Here is a 20,785-nt window from a genome sequence, read left to right as displayed (position 1 = left end):
GGAAAACAATACTTTTTCTATTACTGAAAATTATTGATGAAAAAAAATCCTTATATTTAAATCATAAACTGTAATCATTATTTACAGCTAAAGCTTCTTTCTGTACATATGAGTACATATGAGCTTGCCCTAAAGTTATTAGATCTGTCTAGAATAAAAATAGCTATCAATGTTCCATTTGCCTTTGATTCATCAAGTTAAGATGGGAAAAGATATTCATTTTTCTAAATCAGATACAGTTGTTTCTAGCACTCTAGTTAAATTTGAACACTAAAAAAGATTAATAGAGCTACGTATTAATTTTATACATGCTATGAACAATATATATTTTCTTTTCCACTATTTAAAGAAAAACACTCTCTATTCTCATGAAACACATTATCAGGGATATAAAAATGAACCCTTACTATCAGAGTCCCTAGCTCTACCCATCCCATAGTGGTGGTACAGAATTTTTATCGTTTTGCTAAAGCAGATAAGCAAAACACCTTCTCTGTTAATAATAATAATAATAATAATAATAATAATAATAGAACAGAAAGAAAGTATCATAAAAGCAACCATATTCTATCAGAAAGCCAAATATACAACAAATATTTATTTGGTTGCAACCATCTTTAAAGCCAAAGGTCCAGACTCAAACTTGGGTAATGAGACGAATGGAGGTCTAAAATGTTTTAGTAACCATAAAACCAAGGGGGGTGAGCAAGTGTACTTTTCAACTCAGATTTTTAAATCTCTAACAAGTTGACAGTTACAAATGTGTTAAATGGAAACTGGAAGGCAAAGATTTAGTGAATGGCCACTTAAATTATGGATGCCAATCCTGTGCTTAAATTGTTAAAGTTTAATCACAAAATATAACGTATTTGCTGATAATGTTTAAAGGAATATAATCCAAAAAATGTCTGAAGGACAAATCTTTCAACTTGCCAAACAGAGGGCCAGATTACTAACCAATCTTTATTTTAAAAGGAATTTACTTTTTATCCATTAGCAAGGTTCACAGCCGCCCAGAAAAGCTTGAGTGATTGAAACAAAGGACAGCGCCCTAACTATTCAAAGGACTAGATCTGAGTGTTACTTCTATGCTCTTGGACAGGATAATCAAGTATATGCCTTTGAATGTATTAAGCAATATTTTAACTCAGGCAAACATTTCCTTAGCATTAGCTGTTGGTCAAAACTTAACCTTTTATTTTTAATAGCCTGTGACACAAATAAAACAGGTACAACTGATGACCCTTTATTAGTTATTTAATTCAATCTCTTAAAAGCATTCTGATGTTTATAACAGTGTTTTTCTTTTGGGGAATCAGAGGAGGGTACTTTATTTTAGTTTTGTTAAAGGGATTTTCCTCCCCAAATTTACTACTTCTAAAATGTCATTTTTAGTAATAATAGCACTGATTTTATGTGAGACACTGTTCTAGGTAACCTACATTTATGAACTCATTTTATCCTCTAAACAACCCAAGAAGAATTATAAAAGTGTGTTATCACTTTTCTTCAACTTATTTAGCACATTACTTTGATCTCATGTTTTTTAAATCTTAAAAAGTAGCTAACTTACTGGTTAAAATCCAAAGAAAGCAAAATAGCCATTGTTTATTTAAATCACTTTCCAACAACTTTACAGAGTTGCATATTTCTCTCTGTAATAAGAGCTGGCACAATTTATTTGTCAATTGTGCTAGGGTGTCATTTAGAAGGTATAAATAAGAAGGAACTATGAGAAAAGTAACAACATATTTAGAACTGTCACTCAGACATTCTAAGTGTAATTCATAAATATGAGTTCCTCTTTGGCGGCATGCAGCGAATGTATTCAGGTATTTGCATTTGAAAATGGACATTTAAATCATCCTGGGGGCTTCCCCTAACTGGTTCCCCAGCCTGGCTGCAGAAGACTGGAGGGAGGAGGAAGGGGCAGTTACTCTAGGTTGATAAAATCACAAATGGGAATATGTAGCACAAATAACAAATTATTCCCCCAATTTATATACACACCATGGTATGCCTATGGGCATGTGCTCCTTTTCAGGAAAGTCCTAAGACTGTCTCGTTTGTTCTGTCTCTCTTTAAGTATGTACTGAATGCCTTTCCATGTACCTGCATTTAGAAGAAATGTTAAGTTCAGGAAATTGATCTCAAGGAGAGTATGATACAAGAATGGAGGCCAGAGAGCAGAAACCTGTCACACTGAAGCAAGAGAAGGACTGTGAAAAGAATAGATTCAAATGTAGGCCCCACTATGTACTAGCTGGAGAGCCTTAGTGAGGTTATTTACACTCCATGAATATCATTTTCCTCATCTTTAAAATGAAAAGGTTACGGGGCGCCTGGGTGGCTCAGTTGGTTAAGCCGCCAACTTCAGCTTAGGTCACGATCTCATGGTTCGTGGGTTGGAGCCCTCCATTGGGTTCTGTGCTGACAGCTCAGAGCCTGGAGCCTGCTTCAGATTCTGTGTTTCCTTCTCTCTCTGCCCTTCCCTGACTCACACTCTGTCTCTCTCAGAAGTGAATGTTAAAAAAATTTTTAAATGAAAAGGGTAATATTTGAAGGCTTAATCAAGATTAAATAAATAGCCTATCTAAAAGGTCTATTAATGCCTGGTACCCAACGGGTACTTAAAGGTCAATTATCATTTTAATACCAACTAATAAATTATGAATCTCAGTAAAAATAACAAAAGAATTATAATAAGTAACATATAAAAGAGGGAGAAGAAATGTATTAAAGAAAATAAGTGTAATCAATTCACAGAAAAAAGGGGCGGTAGAAACTATAGCTTCAAGGGATCAGGAAGGAACTAGATGGCCGTTAAAAGCAAGAAAGATAAAAGCACTACCAGGAAAAAAGAACATTATAAATAACAGTTTGGAAGCCAGAGAAGCTTGGGACATTTGGAGCCACAGGCAGAATTCTCTGAATTGAGGTCGAAGTTTAGGAAAAAAGTAAAGACAGACACAGACTACTTGCCCATTGTGAAGGCCCTGAATGACACTCCTAGGTCTAATCTATAGGTTTAATTTTGTCAACATAAGGGGAATAACAATAATAATGGTTTGCTTTTATATGTGTATAAAAAATCATGACATTTTAAAAAGTAGTACCTGGTTAAAGAATTCATATCCATTTAAGGTTACTTAGTAAATTTTTCCAGTTGTGCTCTACTAGCTAGAGGGTAGTATTGAACTATACTTCTAAATAGAGACAAAACCATGAAATAATTGTAACTTCTGAACTTGGCCCTTTTTTTTTTACATATATCAGAAAATATATAAAAGACATACACCTATTATATAAATGTCCAAAAGAGTTCACAAAATAAAAAGTAAATGTACGTTTAATAAATTAGAATATAGGGCATTTGTAAAGACAATGCCTAAACAGCAACAAAAATATTTTATACACAACAAAGAAAGAAGTCATTTGCCTTAATAACTATTTCTATTGAAAATAAAAAACACTGTCTAAATATATTCAGTATACTTTAAAAATTATGCTTTCATTCAAGATGGAGTCAAAAGAAATGTAAAAACACACAGAAGGAAAATACTGTCCTTTGACTCCCAGAAAGAATTAGCACTAAAAAAGAAAGAAAACATCAAATATAAAAAGGAAAAAGGTAGATAATTTAACAAATTTATAATTAGATGTGATCAATAAACAGGAAAGATGTTCTATGATGAAATTATATATTTTCCCACAGATACTGGGAATCTGGCTTTAAAGATTTAAAAAAGAAAAGTCATTACTGAAATCTTGTACCCCTGTCTGCTCAATTGATAATTTAAATCATTTAAGAAAATTTTCTCTTCAATTTGCTTTCCTCAAATCTGAAGTCCTTCACGAACTTAAAAAGGAAAAGAAAAATGTAACATACAAAGATTAATAATTATTTAAAGGTGGCAAAATTTAAGCAAAGTAATACTTAAATATCCCTGTTGGTACTGTAAACTCGAAATCAACCTGTTTTAAAAAATTTGACAACCAGGTGATTTTAAACTTTTATTAGTACAGATGATGGGTGTACAATCTTTTAAAGAATGAGACCATGTAACTGTCAATAATTTTTAAAGTCTCCCTCATGTGATTCCCCCACATGTATACCATATTCAGTGCTAGGACTTATACAATGCTTTAAAAAATATACACATTAGCATGCAAATTAGATATAGGTACAATTAGAAGGGATATAACTCATTCACATGTGTTTAGTTTCACAGTTTACAACAGGGTTTGCACACCAATTCTGAAAAGTAGGCAGGGAAAGTACAAGAATTCTCATTTTCCAAATAAGAAGATCAAAGTCTATAGAGACCAAGGAAATGGGTCAAGGTTACACAACTTAATTAACGGTCGAATTCCTATTAGATAGCAAGTCCACTACTTATTACTAACTCAACGTTTTTTATCCATTACAACTTATTTATCTGGTCGTGGAAGGGCAGTGTAATTATTTTCATAAAATCAGACTCACATATTTAACCAGTAATTCAGAAAGAGAAACAAATATATTTTGATTTATACCTTTTGGACCACCTGAAACCTTGGCTGGCTACAATTCTACATAGTAATCATTTTTAGGGTATTAAAACGAGAAAAGAAATGGCAGAATGAGCTAGCACATGCTAAACAGATAAGCCCACTTAGAAAAGTGTTATGGAATAGGAAGACAATAAATTTCCAAATAGCGCAAAATTTGCAAGTTCTAATATTTTTAAACTTGCACGTTGTACTGTCACCTCTACATGCATTGATCTATAAAACCCAACTGCCTGGTTAATTTCTTAATCCTCACATCAGGTAGTTCCATTGAAACGCATGAACACAATTCATTAAGAGGTTAAGTATTCCAATTTTAAAACAATACAGAAGATAATATGCAAAACGTGGGAAATAGTAACTAAAGGTTACTAAAAGAACTAAAACCAAAAAGTCAAGGAATTGGAGACAGAATATAATGTCTTAAAGCACATCATTCTGGATTTTAAAAGACCTTTATGATGCGTTTTTCATGTGTGATATTAAAATGTTTCTTTTTCCTGCCCCACTCCGAAGAAACATAAAAAAAGCAAATGAAAATAGTGATGAAATAAAACGCTTACAGGTTTGTATCTCAGTGCATCTCTGTAGGATCCAAACAAAGCAGCCTGTGCCCTAAGAAAGGCCCTAGCTACTCCATCCCCTGTAGCTGTAGACTGCTTCTTCAGTTTATTTTTCAGGGCCGAGACCTGCATGACAGAGAGGAACAGTTAAATTAACACCTCAGAAATTGGTACAGCGAGGTACGAACCCAATCAGCAGGCAAACCACAGTGTCTGCAGGTCAGCCAAAAACTCATCCTCCTCCCTGATAGCTTATCTTTTTAACTGCAGAGAGCACCTGCTGGTCTGTTAATTGAAACGAAAGCAGGGGCCGATAGTAACGTGCTAATGCAAATTGGTTTATGCTCTCTTTTTTTCCCAAGGCCTCTTGACATAAATAAGCTTTAATTATTTTACAGTAAACTGCTCGTGAGCCACTTTTCTGCAGATTTTTAGCAATTACAACATGTGTCTACTTGTTTTGAGATGAAGCCGGTTGGGTATCGTTCATTTCTGCCATGTAAGGTTATTTGTTACAGGTCCTCCAGGATCACCTACCATTTAATTTTATTTTTGGAAGCCTCATTTTCATATGTAATTTCCTACTCATTTGTTGAATAGTTTCCACCATTATTAGACAAAAAGAGGGGAGAGAAATTGAAGTTATTGAGAACCTCCATGAGTAGAGAATTAGGTTCTGCAAATGTTATTTGCCATCTCATCTAATCCTCCCAGTCTTCTAAGAAAGGCACATGTACTATCATTTGTGAATAGTAGAAACAGGGACTCAGAGATGGGAATCAGTTTGCCCTCACTAGACAGTTAATACGTGGCTAATACATGGCAAAACTGAGCCTTCAACCCAGTTCTGTCCAGTTTTTCCCACCACAACATGCTGGGTTTGAGTCCAATGTCATTGGCTTATGAACCAGTAATTGGATTAAAATAATGTTTTTAAGTCAAAGGAAAATTTATTACGTGGGAGTTTGCTAAGTTTTCAAGGCACTTAAATTTGTTATGATTGTTCATACATTTGCATCTTTTAATTTCAGGTTCTGTGTATTTTACAGAATACATACTATTTACGAACGGCCCTTACTTAGATGAATATTTTAGAAGTGTAATCATAATCCTGATGTACACTCTTATTTTTTTAAGGGGAAGTGATTTGATGTTCCTGTGCATCTGACTCGACCAATTCCTTTCACACATCCTAGAAAACTATATTCTCTACACATAAACAATATTGGTGCCCATATATTCCTCATCGATGCCTTACACGGGAACATGAAATCATGTGAAAACTCTTGTTTTCTTAAGAAAACAACCGATGGGACACATTGTGGTTGGATTGTTCTCTTAACAGAGCATATTCTTACCCTTATGAAACTAACAGACAACAAAATAATGTCATTTCCCCTTTACATACACATGCAAGGAAGGGTATTTTTTCTTTCTTTATGCAAGCAGCCCTGACTACTCCTGTAGATGATGACTGTAATTGAAGTGTCAACCTAATTAACAACTAAACTTTGAATAATGCTAATGAGAAATGAACACAGCATCAGAGGAAAGACCAGCTCTACAGGTGATAAACCTTCACAGTAGTGACATTTTCCAGTGTAAAGTCACAGTTACTGTGATCTGATCAAAGAAAGAGACCCCCATTGGGTCCAATTATAACCACAGTTTTGAAAAAATTATTGAGTTATGATGTTCATAATCTATGCAGAAAGGCCTTTGCTGGATAGGTCTTCTCCCCATAGCTGTGATCTTCTCAATTTATATCCAAGCTCCATAGATTCAGATAAAAGTTTGGAGCCTAATTCATTTAGCCCACAAAGTGCATAAATCAGGAAGTTTTTATTATTAAAATCCAAACTCAGTAAATGCACACTTTTAGGTAACCCACATAGTCAAACAATAAATATAGCTAAACAATGCAAAAACAAATCTTATGACTTAATGTCTTTTGTCTAAAGTTTGTAGTAAGTTTTTTAAGCTTCAAATGCCTTAAAGAAAACCAATGAGAATGACTAGCAAATACGTGTATTTAATAATTGCCCCCCCCCCCAAAGGCTTATGATGGAAGGAATATGTCTTTCCATGTTTTATAAAAAGTAAATGGTTGGGTTGTTTTTAAATTTTGCTTTCAAGGGGCGCCTGGGTGGCTCAGTTGGTTAAGTGTCCAACTCTTGATTTCATCTCTGGTCATGATCTCATTGTTCATGGGTCCGAGCCACGCACTGGGCTCCACACTGACAGCATGGAGCCTGCTTGGGATTCTCTCTCTTTCTCTCTCTGCCCCTCCCCTGTGCATACTCTCTTTCTCTCTCTCAAAATAAATAAATAAATAAATAAATAAATACTTAAAAAAATAAAATTCTGCTTTCAAAAATAAAAAAAAAAAAACATTTTAACATGTCATGCCTTACTTATATCTTTGCAAAAAAAATTCCTCAGAGTGTAGTTTTCTACAAAACATGAAGTTGACATTTCAGTTCTCCACAAATTCAGTATTCTTAGGACAATCATAATGTATGCTTATAGAGAACGGAGGCAAGTCAAACCATAACTTAGCCTTCATGACCCCAAGTCCTTGACTGTTTCAGTACTGCTTAAGCTGGTTAGAATATCTGTCACATTGCCACAAGCCCTTCCTAACCAAACCATAATTATGCCGTCTTCACCTCCAAAATCAGTCAGTGTACTTTCTGAGCCCCCTCAGGAGCTCTGTAGAAAATAGGAAAGAGGGGCACCTGGGTGGCTCAGTCGGTTAAGTGTCCGACTTCAGCTCAGGTCACGATCTCGCAGTCCGTGAGTTCGAGCCCCGCGTCGGGCTCTGGGCTGATGGCTCGGAGCCTGGAGCCTGCTTCCGATTCTGTGTCTCCCTCTCTCTCTACCCCTCCCCCCGTTCATGCTCTGTCTCTCTCTGTCTCAAAAATAAATAAACATTAAAAAAAGAAAATAGGAAAGAAAAAAGAAACACTTGTTCTAGAAATGCTCTGTCCAATATAGCAGCCTTTTAGACACATAAGCACTTGAAATGGGACTAGTCCAAATTGGGATTTGCTATGAGTGTAAAATATAAACTTAACTTTGAAGATTTATTATTCCCCCAAATGTAAAATACCCCATTAATAATTTTCATATTGACTACAGAATGAAACAATATTTTGAATATTTGGCTAAATAAAATACATTAAAATTAATTTCACTTTTTCTTTTTTTTTTTTTTTTTTTTTACTTTTTAACATGGCTACCAGAAAAGTGAAAATTGTGCATGTGGCTCACATTTCTATTGAAAAGTGCTATTCTACATGGGCATACTATCTAATTTCATAGACACATGAGACTAGTTACCTGGCCAGAAATATGACTACATTGTTCCTTTGCCTATTTCTACACTATTTCAACCTTTACAAACTGCATAAGGAGGTTTTTCTTGACCTGCTCTCAGAGGGGTCTATCAGTAAGTAGATCTGAAGTTGTTCCTGTTTTTCAGAGACCAAGAGGGCAGGTGAGTTAAGGGTTTCTGGATGCACAAATAAATGCTCAAAAATAGCCTGTAAAAATGAAATACTTTTTCAAGTCAGTTTTAGACAGAAAGATATGACTCTAATATGAGATGACTGTGCCAACCTTGCTGTTTCCCTGTCCTTTAGATCACTGGAGTAAATTATCACCAGTTACCAGTGCCCTCTGCAGTGCTAAGTAGCTTTTAGCAGTTTTTATCTATAAAAACGGTGATGTCTCTTCTGTACTTTTTCAATATTTGGTCTGGGAAACAACGTTTTCTGCTTTAACTTCCAAGCTTCTAAGTTTAGTTGGGAAATAAATGTACATTTTCCCCCTAAAATCCTAAAGTTTATACTCATATAGAACTCTGACCTCAGGAGAGCATTTAGAACTTTAGTCACATGGCTAGTATCACACAATCCCATTATGTGACATGGAAAAAGTATCAATTATTTTCCCTTTATATTCTTAAGAGAGTAAGCAAGCCTCCAAAGGCTAAAGACTACTTCAAAACTGACATCTGATTTTCTTATGACATTCTTCAATCTGTAAATAAATTATCTTTGTAAGTCTAATTAGGTATTATATTAGGCCAAAAAAAAAAAAAGTTAAGCAGTGAAAAGAGCTTCAGGAATAAACAGCATCTCATTGCTCTTATCAAATGTTTAGATTCCTTTCATACAGTGAGAATTCATACTTCTAAGCAGCCATCCACGGGAGGAATTATAACCTGGGTTTGGCACAGTGGGAGTTCACTGCCACATGAATAATATTACCACCAATTCTCCACTTTTACCCTCTTAACACTAAAGTGACTATGAATAAAAGGAAGGAATTACATGAGTAAACATAACAAACAGGTATAAATTAAAAGAGTGCAGGACACGTGCACACAGTCTGAGTAATGAAGTAATTATGCCAACCGGGAGTTAGGAAGGGAGAGCATATTAAAGGAGCTGAGTTTTCAGAGAAGTGACAGATTTTTCTCTTGACTTTTAGATGTGTCCTTTCAGGAAACAGAAATTAACCCCTACACCTAGAAATTTTAATTTTGCCTTTTAGGATCACAAAGATAAACATCAGGGTAAAGAACAACAGAAGGTAAATACAAATGTCTGGAAATAATATTTAGATAACCTCCACAGCTCTGAAATGTGCCTCTGATGTTTTTAAATACCTCCTTTTATGTAACTACGCTGCACTCGAGAATCCACACACATTTAGAAAAGTTAGAGCTTCCAGTAGTTACCTGCTTTAGAAAAAAGCTACAAAGATAAAACGTTTTATTCTCCCTTAAAACATGTTATGGTTATCATATGAATCAGATATTAAATCCCCACACTTCCTTCATCTTTCTAATGTGCAGGGTTTTTTTTTTAGAAACAAAACGAACCCTACCCTCTTAATATAATTTTCTAGCAAGCTTCTACTCGAGGATTAAAATGGTCACTTTTAACATTGATCAAATGAAAAGCATAGGATACACTTGCAGAGTGTATCATTACATTGTCTCTGTGTATGCTGAAATTACCTCTCAAAACCTAGTTAATAAAGGGGTAGCTAGAACTATTTTCCTTTCAGAGGCCATTATAATAGTAAGACAATGTAAGTAAGTAAGACAATCGTAAGACAATAGTAAGACAAACTGCTCTTATCCCCCCATCAAGCCCAATGTCACGCCAGTGTCTCTAATATCAATGCCATTTCCACTCATCTAGTTACCCAAAAAGGAATCTTGCACGTCCTCAACACTTCACCCTTTCTCACCTCCCACATGCAATGCATCACCAAGCCCTGTTAGACCACTGATGGAGACTTCAAATCCATCCACTTTTCTCGAAATCCCTGCCACTATCAAGTTCAAGAAACTAGCATCTCTATCTAGACTACTGCAAAAGGCCCCTCAACTGATCTTCCTGTTTCATTAATCTTCAGGACCCCAGAACCCAAGATGATATCTTCAGAAGTCGAAGCAGATCACACTATTCCTCTGCTAAAGATCTCCAATGAATTTCTAATAATGTCCAAGTGTCCTTAACAAGAACTACAGATCTTTTAGGATCACACTTCCTATCTCCACAACCTCACCTCATTCTCTTTTTTTGCTCATCTCATTACAGCTACACAAGACTTCTTTCCATTTCTTGGGTTTGCCAACCTCGTCCTCACAGCAGAGCCTTTGTACATGCTATTCTTCCTCCTCCTACTTTGCATGGCTTACTCATACTCCTCATTGAGGACAATTATGGAAACTGATGTTTTGGCATGTTGAGCTTGACTGCACCACAAACAGCTGATCTGAGTGTTTAGACTGGTAAGAATGAAGTCTCAGGCTAAAATCAGTTTGTTCAGTGTACTTATGGTGGAGATGATGGTCAGTCCACCAACAGCCACTGTCTCTTTCTTTGGTAAGAGAAATCCTAAATTTCGACTGGTGCTAGCTAGCTCAACCTAGCTACGTTGACCCAGCTACTTTCCAACATCCCTCCTGACTTCGTGTGGCCACATGGTTGGGTTCTGATGAATGGAATGCAAGTTCCATGAGAGCCGTGTATTATGTCTTCCTGTTCACTCAGCTCCTAGCATAATACAGGCATATGGTAGGTGCTCGATAAATATCTGAATGAATGACTAACTGAATGAATGAATAAATACATTAGCCACCTGTCACACTTATACATTAATATCTCTAGTTAACAGGATCAGAAGATCTGTGATGGGGTCCAGGAACATAATTCATTTAAAAGTTCACCAAGTCATTATGATATCAGCAAGATTTCAGAATCACTTTTGTAACAGTACTCACAATATCATATACATGAAAAGTCTTGTATACGGAAAAGTCAAGAACTTAAAGAACTAGAAACAAATTGGAAATTATTTTTAAAGCCAAAATCAAGGCTTTTACATTTAAATACATACATATGTGTATATACATATATATGTATATGTATGATGTATGTATTTACGCCTTAGCAGTAGGAAGAGAGAGAAGCATGCTATTAAGATGATACAGGAAAAAAAAAGACATTTGGAGAAAGGCTAGGTAATTTAGATGGAAATGAAAACCCATGAGAAAGCCAAGGAACTTCATAAGCACTTAAAATCACTAAGAGTAACAAACTATAAATCAACTTTAAAATGGCAAAAGTACAGAGACACAAGGAGGGAGCTGCTAAAGCCTGGATCACTGCAGTGGGAGGGACAGATGCTCTTACTCAGCTGGGAGAAAACAACAAAGACCTTTTACAAGTTTAGAAGCGTGGTTAATTAAGGTTTTGAGTTTTATTTTTCATTTTGTTTTGCTTTCATATTTACATTTTAGATTTAAAAAAATATACACCAAGAAAACAGTAGGAAAAATCGCAAAATCTGTAGTTTACTTACAAACAACAGCAACAAAAAACTTGGTATAAAAAAAATCATGTCTCTGAAAATAATTATTTAAAGGAAGAGTAAGTTTCCACCGACACCCAAAGTCAGGTACAGTGACCGCCATCACCACACGGTCCCCCTTTCCCGGGAGCCAAACTGACTCACGCTCATAGCCACAGAAGTGTATATTAAACACACACCCACGTTTCTTCTTCTCATTACTATGAAAGTCAGATGAAAATATCCTTGTAAAATGTTCTGCGTAACTCTAAACAGGGATTTTAAAAGCAACTTTTATAACAAAAGATGAAAGAAAAGCAATTATGGTTCCCTTCACCCATCATTTACCAAATGCCTACTATTTACAAAGCTCTGCACTAGGCTGTGTGGTGGGGGCAATGCACATCTAGGTGCCTGAATTCTAACAGCTGAAGACTGAGGGGAGTATGACTGCATTTCTCCAGGGGGAAACTGAAAGCAGTATTTGTCTCTGGAAGTCTACTCTATTAAACTAAAAAAAAGAAACAAAAACAAAAACAAAACAAAACAACAACAACAACAAAAACGTTGTCTAAGTTACTCTAGAACCTGAATGAAATCGGGTTATCTTTCTAACCTTGCCACTCTAGAATTTTGCTGGGGAATTTATTTACTGTTAAACATGATAAGAATTACAGCAGAGCTGTGGCAAACCTGGAACTAATATAATATTCTCTGGGGTCTTTTCTTTTTAACATATATTATGACAATTCAACATATTAAACCTTCATGTTAGGTTAGAGGAAATATCCAACAAATTAAACGTATCTATTAGCTATTCACACAGTTGCAAGAGTTAAATTGGTTTCTATACTTTCATTTTTTTTTAAAAAGGCTGATTTTAAAAATTCTCTGAAATAGCCAATTCTTTTCCAAATTTTTCCTAAATTAACTCACTCGAATGTAGATATCTTAAATGTTTTCTTAAAGTTGGAGTTTTGGGGTATTTCCTTAAGTTTAGGCTTTTAATGATTTTTGGCGATTCAGAGCAATTTGTGTCTTTTCATTGCACAATAAAACCATTAACCTATTCCTTCACATGATACTTGAAAGCGTCACTATAAGATGCACAGTATTTTAGATGACTCCATTTATAATAAAGTATTTTCAAAATTTTAGTAATTAAATACGCTTTATACTAAATGTTGCTATCCTGTAACATACCAGGGTCTATGGTGAATTGTACAATAATGCTGAAGTGTATATTTCCTATATACTCTCATAATAGAAAATAAAAAAATAATTTTCCAGTAGTGTTCCATATAAGATGAAAGTAAGTTTTTTAAAGTGTTAACAACCCTGATTTAAATCAAATAGATCACACTGATACTTCATAAGCAAGATTAGAACAGAGAATAAGATTCTACAGTAAATTCCAGAAGTTACTCATTACGCTGTATATCATGTTTATACGAAAGGACCACGGTCTAGTATTTGAGAGGATGAATGTTTATACGAAAGGGACCATGGTCTAAGTGTGAGAGGATGAACCTATAATATGAACTAACGCTGCAGAAATACTGTTAACAGTATACTTTGTGTCTTCATTTTCTTATCTAAAATAGGGATAAGTATACTGACCTGAGAGTATAGTATTTAAAACCTAATCAGTTAAAATTATTTAAAGACAATAAAGCAACAAAGATAAAAATTCACTTCCTAGTAATGGGTATTTTAGTGCATGTAACTTTTTCAGATGTCAGTTCTAACCTGCTTTCATCTATAAGAGTTTGTAATTGTTTTAATTTAATTTTTTCACAAAGAGATCTCCTAAATGTCATTATAATTCTAATTAGCTTAATTTTCTAAGAAGTGAGTTGTCCTATTTATTTTTGAAATAGTTAAGAATTCCCCAAATTACTTTTAAAAATATTAATGATGATAAAAATTAAAATGAGCAGTAATACCATAGAATACAGCATTTCAAACTATTACGTGATTGAAACAAAATTTGTGTATATATTTGGAATGAAGGAGTCTCAATGGTAAATTTTCTAAAATTAAAAAGAATTCATCACTTGAAATTTCAAATGTTGTATTTAATTCAACTGTTTCATTTTCCCCACAGTTAAAAACATAACGTGATAACACTAAATTCAATTGATATTATTACATAGCCCTCAAATTTATTTTTTATTTCAAGACACTCAACCTACACGTTTGAAGGTATCTACAGTTGACATAGCCACTAAAAGTAAAATCACAATGTATTCAGACAGAAAACTACAAAAGTATATTTTAATGGGTCTACTGCTTTTAAGATATTCCATGTAATAATCAATATCGTTAAAATCACTCTCAATAAAGTTTGTGTTTTTTTTTCTTTTAATGATCCAAATCTATAGTGAAATGATGAAATCGAAAAACAAGTGTTCTTGTCAGAAGACAGGAAGAGAGTTTTTTCCCTTCCCTTAAGGAAAACAAAGGATTCCTGAAAGCTTTGCCCTGATTTATTTTTCCAATTTTAAATACCTTAAGAGTAGCGGAACTGCTACTGGCATGGTAGTATTTCTAACAGTCAATAAATCTAAAATATTATGTGTGAATATTGGAATGAAGCCATTAAGAAGATTACAGCATGCAACACAGCAGAGGGTCCACAGGAAAAAAGAACTAGTAATTCAGGACAACTGTGACCACTGACCTTTGAACAGCCAAGACCACTGGTCAGGCTGACACAATAATAGAGTGCACATGCATAGAAAGTCCTCTAGCCTGTAAGTATAATTTAAATGCTTTGGTGAATGATTTTAAAAGGTCCCCTTTTAAATATGAGTTAATTTATTAAATAATCAAACAGTACCAGGATTTTTTCAGGGTATTTTTCAGGATTCAAGAATATTTTCTCTTAATTCAGATCACAACACAAAAAATTCAGTAAGATCATTTGTGACTCTAACACATCTCATTTAAAACACTGACAATTATAGAAAGTATGATGTGATACTTTATCATATTTCCTGTAAAACTACAAGAGACAGCTTTTTGAAAATGGATAGAAAGAGCTAAATTTATTAGAGAGGGGTTAAACAAACAACCACCTAAAGTATTTGTAGAAAATGACTATAACTTTAAAATAACTCATACTTTCAGTAGATGGCCCTGGTTCCACCCCAGAGCTGTATCCACTTATTCGTTGTTCAAACCTGTCTGTAAGTCTCGGACCCTTAATCTCAAGTATACGTATAGTTATATCTACATCACTTTGCAGAGTTCTTTTTTAAGATTTTTTTTACTTCAGTTACGTACAGTTAACTGTTCCTTATAAAACGAGCAATGAGATGGTCCCTCCTGTCATTTCACATATTTAGGCTTTTATATTTTGTGGAACTGTTAAACTTCGTCATATTTTAAAATAAATGTCTTGGTATCAAACTAATTCTACTGGGAAAGTAGCACTTCTCAATTAAAAAAGAACCACCCACCAAAAAAAATTACTATTAAAAATTGCTTTTCTCAAAGAGATGAAATTAGCTACCACTGAAACTGACTATAACAATTTTTATGACACAAAAAAAGCTGATTTCTTTCTCATTTTTCTTTTTCTTCTTTTTTTTTATAAACAATCCTTTCTACTTAGGGAATTAACAGTGGAAATGCATTGCACGTAAAGAAAATATTTATAAAAGTTGGGGCTTTATATCATAATTAGTTTTCTATCCAATGAAGAATTCTTTGATGGATTTCTAAATGAATAACTCTAATCATTTCTAGCAGCTTCTGCAAAATTTTTATAATGAGGCAATCTAGTTATAATGAGCTAAAAAGATAATATAATTCTTTACTGGCCTGGGTTTGGATTTGTTCATACATAGCATAAATTTTACTACAGTAAGATAAAGTAGTTCAATTTAATTTGCTTCAAGGTCAGCAAGTATTTTAGGTTATTTATGGGCATAGATAATCTGATTTTAACTTTAAAATCACATTTTTCCTATCACTAGCCATAAAAACAATCAAAGCTAGTATTACTGTATTTTTTGAGTTTGAAATTTTTAAATTCACTTTTTCAAACTCCCTAATAATGATTTCAAAGTACTTGCAATACTGCAGAAAAATATATGATGAAGGTTTTTTTATTTATGGATTTTAATATTCCTGAAAAAACTGGATTTTTTTTAAAAAGGAGAGTTATTTTTAACTTAGAACTATGTTATAAAGATATTTTTAAATAGCCATTAAAATATATACAGAAACAGCACTAGCCTGCATTTTGCCCTGTTCTAAGGAATATGCAGGCCAAAAATGCACTTTTGGAGACTATTTAACATGAAATACAGAGTATATCCTATTATAAGCTGCAGACACACACATGCACACACACACAAACCCTCTGCAAGATCAAAGAGCAGAAGAGAACTGGCACTTAATTTATCAGCCTTTACAGACAAAAGACAGTTTTCGTCATTTCAAAAGGATCAGATGTCTTTTATGACAAACTGGGTTTGCAGTTTAATTTACAAATAGAATTCTAAGTAAGCAGTCTTTGCTCTGCCAAAGCAAATGACAAACAGTGTAGGTTTTCATTCTTGCGGCCCTCAGCAGGATAGAAAAGATTAAAATAAAACTGAAATAATTTAGAGAAAACAAATAAATGTTTCAGAAAGTTGAGGGAGATCAAAGCCAGAATTTTCTGACCCCAACTGTACAAGCATTTCTTATTATATTGACCAGTGCCATCAGATCATTAATTAAAAGGAAAAGCACTGGCAGGTGGCAGGGAAGCAAAAGCCGATAATTGGCCCCCTTCTTCTTCTTGCCTTCAAAAACTCTCTCATTCTTTTGCAAGACATGCCACTAGGCAGACAGAAATGCCTACTTTGTAATATAATGATTAAGATGAGATGAAGAGACTTACGTTTAAAGAAACTCTGCCTAATGAATGCATCTAGCTTTTTAATTATGATCCTACTTTTACAATAGGAATATGATGTTCCATTCAACATCTCCTCAACTGCCAAAAGGTAAAAATATTAAATATAGAATCTACACTGATTCCTCTCACACCCATGCACATACGCAGTCCTTTTATTTCAGATAAAAAAAAAAAAAACCTGGGAAAAATAACTCTTTGTAATTCAAGGGTCCAGGAGAAAATAGATAGATAGATAGATAGATAGATAGATAGACAGATAATGTGTTCACCACAAAATAACCTTTAGACTTACCACATCACTTGGTAGGTTGTTCAAGTCATTAAATGGTGATTCTAAAGTGTTTGTGTCAACATTTAACATAACCACATCCTCCAATGATTTATTTTTCACTCTCTGTTTAAAAAACACAAGTACAAATAAACATCTTAGTATATTTTCCTTCCAAAACTATAATGAACTTAGAAATGTAGAGAAAATTATCTTGATGACAATTAGCCTTGGGGGATAAAAAAGAAAAATCCTATATTTTAAGAACATATAAAAAAACTTTGCCTTATAAGAAAGAAAGTTTGTCTACAACCATTCAAAAAGATTGGATTAAAAAAATCCTTAGAACAGAATGTTTGGTCATCTAAACACATTGATTTAGTTTGGAGATATTAAATGTAATTTAACTACCAAAGAGATATTGTAACAAAAACTCACAAAATCGGAACGGCTATATTAAACCAGAAAAACTTACATCCTTTAAAAACTTATCAACTGAATTTCTGTCCAATGATACAGGAACTTGTGGCCAGTTCTACACCTATTTTTAGCAAAAATCACATTATAGGGCTAACATAAGCCAAAAATCATGACTACTGTAAACTAAATTTTAAATTAATAAACATTTTCTCTGTACTTCCATACCAATTCAGTATAAGCTGTTTATGAGGACTGTAAGTTGAATAAGAAAAATGATAAAGAGAGCGGTAATAAGGAATTGTTGCATTATTTATACATGAATTTAATATAAAAGATGAAATTTAATAGCCTATCAGATTATTTGACTTGTCTTATCTGTTTGACAGCTTAGTTAAATGGTCAAATTATCTCAATATGTGGACTAATGACAGTAAATTAGAATTTCATCAAATTTTTCATCCTTAAAGAAAGGAAATACTTAAGGTTTATTTTCCCTATTTAGACTACTATGTATACCTAAACAAATCATATAATTCTATTCGCCTTATTTAAATGATAGCAAATATAGCATTATTTTTTGATGCAAAAAAATTAGGTGCTCATTAATGAAATATATCACCTCAGAATTCCATAATTGTATAAGTCAACTAGAGATAAGTCAATTAATTTCAGTGTAGTATTTTTTAAATGACATTATAGAATAAGAGCTATTTTTGAGAATTATTAAATACCTTACATTTTAAATTGGCCAACCCAATTTTTTTTTGTTTTAAGTTATTCAAGAATGAAATTTCTCTGATCCATTTAGAACTTCAAACCTCTGCATAGTAGGTAGAATGTTAAATTTGCTAGGGAAATGGTAGTCTAGAGTAGGGAATTTGTATGTGTTAAGAAAGCAATAATGTCTGTGTAGAATATGGATTCTCAGGGGGATATATGATAGCAAAAATCTATCTTGTAAAAGACATTGTAATTATTCCAAAATAAGAGTCCGAGGATGGCTGTTTCTTGGAAATTAACAGAGAACCACCTACAATAGTGACACTCTCACCAAAACATTTATAAATAAACTCATTTCTTTTCCTTTCCATATGTATACATAAATGTAAAAAAGGCTCACATACATAAATATGTAGTTATTTATAAATTAACTACAGCATAACTACAAAAATAGCCTATTTTATAAGCAACAATACATTTATATCAATGGTGTTCGAGTGGAAAAAGTATGTCATAATTTTGATTTTCACCTTCAATTCTAAGTTGTTCCCTTTAACAGAAACTATAAAGTTAATCCAGAAACCTAGTGTATTTGTTAAAGGATGAAATGAGTTTCTCTAAATAGCCTGGAATAATGGTTATGTGACACCTAAATGTTTTGCTATGACACTAATGCTAAATTCTGCATGAAATGTATACTTTTTTCCAACTTGCCCTTCGTTTAAAAATGTCTGATAATAGCTGAATATTAAATTCTGTCCAAGGGACCATTCAATAAGAATGGAAAATGTATTAATTTCAATAAATCAACACACTGAGATGCACTAAAATGAGAACAATTCTACATTAGCAAAGAGGGAAAAATAGTATGTAATTAAAATTTTTTTATTTGGATTAATGTCACTTTTTTATCTTTGTTTCCTTCCAAGTCAGGCTTTAACTATTTTCTAAATAGGAATAAAAATTCATACAGCATATAAAATGATAACATTTTCTCTGTCTCAGATTATTATATCTCATAATGTTTGTAAGCTTGCTTGGCTCAGGAAAGAGAAAAAGGAAAATGACTTTTTCTTCAAAAATAAGAAAATAATATTAGGACAGAGACTGAAAGTGTTATTAAGGATAAGAGTAAGGTATTAAGGTTGGTTAAGTCTTTCTCTCACATCCTCTCTATATAAGCCTTCCATGCAATGTGACTACAAATGTGACTATTGTATCGTGTACGATAATGCAAGGAAATGACCCGGTGTCAGCAATCACATGTTCCTGCAAAATGGAGCCAACATTTTATTTAGAATCTTTTGTGTATATTAAAACACATAATGCAATGCTCACACTTGGAGCCTCTACTGACTTGCTCCTCCATCATTTACAGACCTTTGAGTTCAACCCTAAAGTCTAATTTTCAGGGAGAACAAAATGTCCTTATCCTTTATTTTGGAAGCAAATTTACATTTTAAAAAAGAGATTTCCAGCCATCTTACAGTCATGACTACATAAAAATAATTAAAAGAAAGATTTAAAGGATATTAGTTTCACATCTTTGAACAATTATGTTTAGAAGTCTTTCTAAAACGTATGTCAAAACTGTCTTGACAAAGAGAGAGAATAGGGAATACGTTGATTCTTCCTAAAAAAAAAAAATTCATTGTAATTGCAACCAAACAAAATATAAAAAATTACTCAGTTCAGTCTCACATAAAATTTGTAAATAGATATATCCACATTTGAACTATAATGCCATTAATATAAAATAAGAAAGATCAAATTTTGCTTAAAAATATCTGCCTGATAATGACATAATAAGAATGGAATGGCAGGATGTGTATCTTGTAATAGATTAAGGAGAAAGTTACTAAATGGTACCCAACTGGTTTAAAGACATTCTTGAAGTTCCTATTACCCCTTCTCATTGACTATTAAACCCAATAAACTAAATACAATTGACTAAAAAGACAGTTCAGTAAGTCCAGAGTATAAAAGGTACAGAGATGTTAGCCAATCTAATCATGGCTGTAAACCTTCTCATTTAGTGCTGACTCAATTTAAAATTAGAATGGACTGTTTCTCCAGGACAATACTGTAAGAAGTAAAAAATTCTTAAATTTGCTCCTTTAAAAAAATAATGATTTTCTCTATACGTGTCTAATAAATATGCAATTAAATATGACTGAATTTTTAAAACATGTACCCATTTCTATAATATTTTGGAAAAGCTGAATCATTAGTTTTAAAAGTTGGTATAGAACCATTATGTAAAAAAAATACAGAACATCACCAGGTACAATAAACAACTTTAAATAGTTTTCATCTGTACAAGTAAACATACTATAAAAATTATGTATTCTATTAGATACATTAAATAGAAGAGACATGTGCATTAATATCAAAATCAGATATGATGACTTCTTTGAAACCATACCAACCAACTGCGGTTAGATTTTTTACAGTCAAAATACTGATGAAGAAAAT

The 20,785-nt window shown here is 33.2% G+C and overlaps 1 protein-coding gene across 2 annotated transcripts in view; it reads right to left on the bottom strand.

The window, feature by feature from the left end:
* DENND1B (DENN domain containing 1B) overlaps positions 1-20,785 on the bottom strand; it is a 259,204-nt gene that overhangs the window by 75,310 nt on the left and 163,109 nt on the right. For both annotated transcript variants that reach the window (XM_047076725.1, XM_047076726.1), the window contains 2 exons: positions 17,195-17,296; positions 5,115-5,240 (listed from right to left, as the gene is read on the bottom strand). In XM_047076725.1, coding sequence (XP_046932681.1) covers positions 5,115-5,240; positions 17,195-17,296 — 228 coding nt within the window. The remainder of the gene's footprint in view (positions 1-5,114; positions 5,241-17,194; positions 17,297-20,785) is intronic.

The sequence above is a fragment of the Lynx rufus genome, unplaced genomic scaffold (genome assembly GCF_022079265.1).
Source record: "Lynx rufus isolate CCGP_SWC_20201006 ecotype Redwood Valley unplaced genomic scaffold, mLynRuf1.p SCAF_15, whole genome shotgun sequence".
In the NCBI taxonomy this organism is placed as follows: Eukaryota; Metazoa; Chordata; class Mammalia; order Carnivora; family Felidae; genus Lynx; species Lynx rufus.
This window is presented reverse-complemented; position numbering and strand designations above follow the sequence as displayed.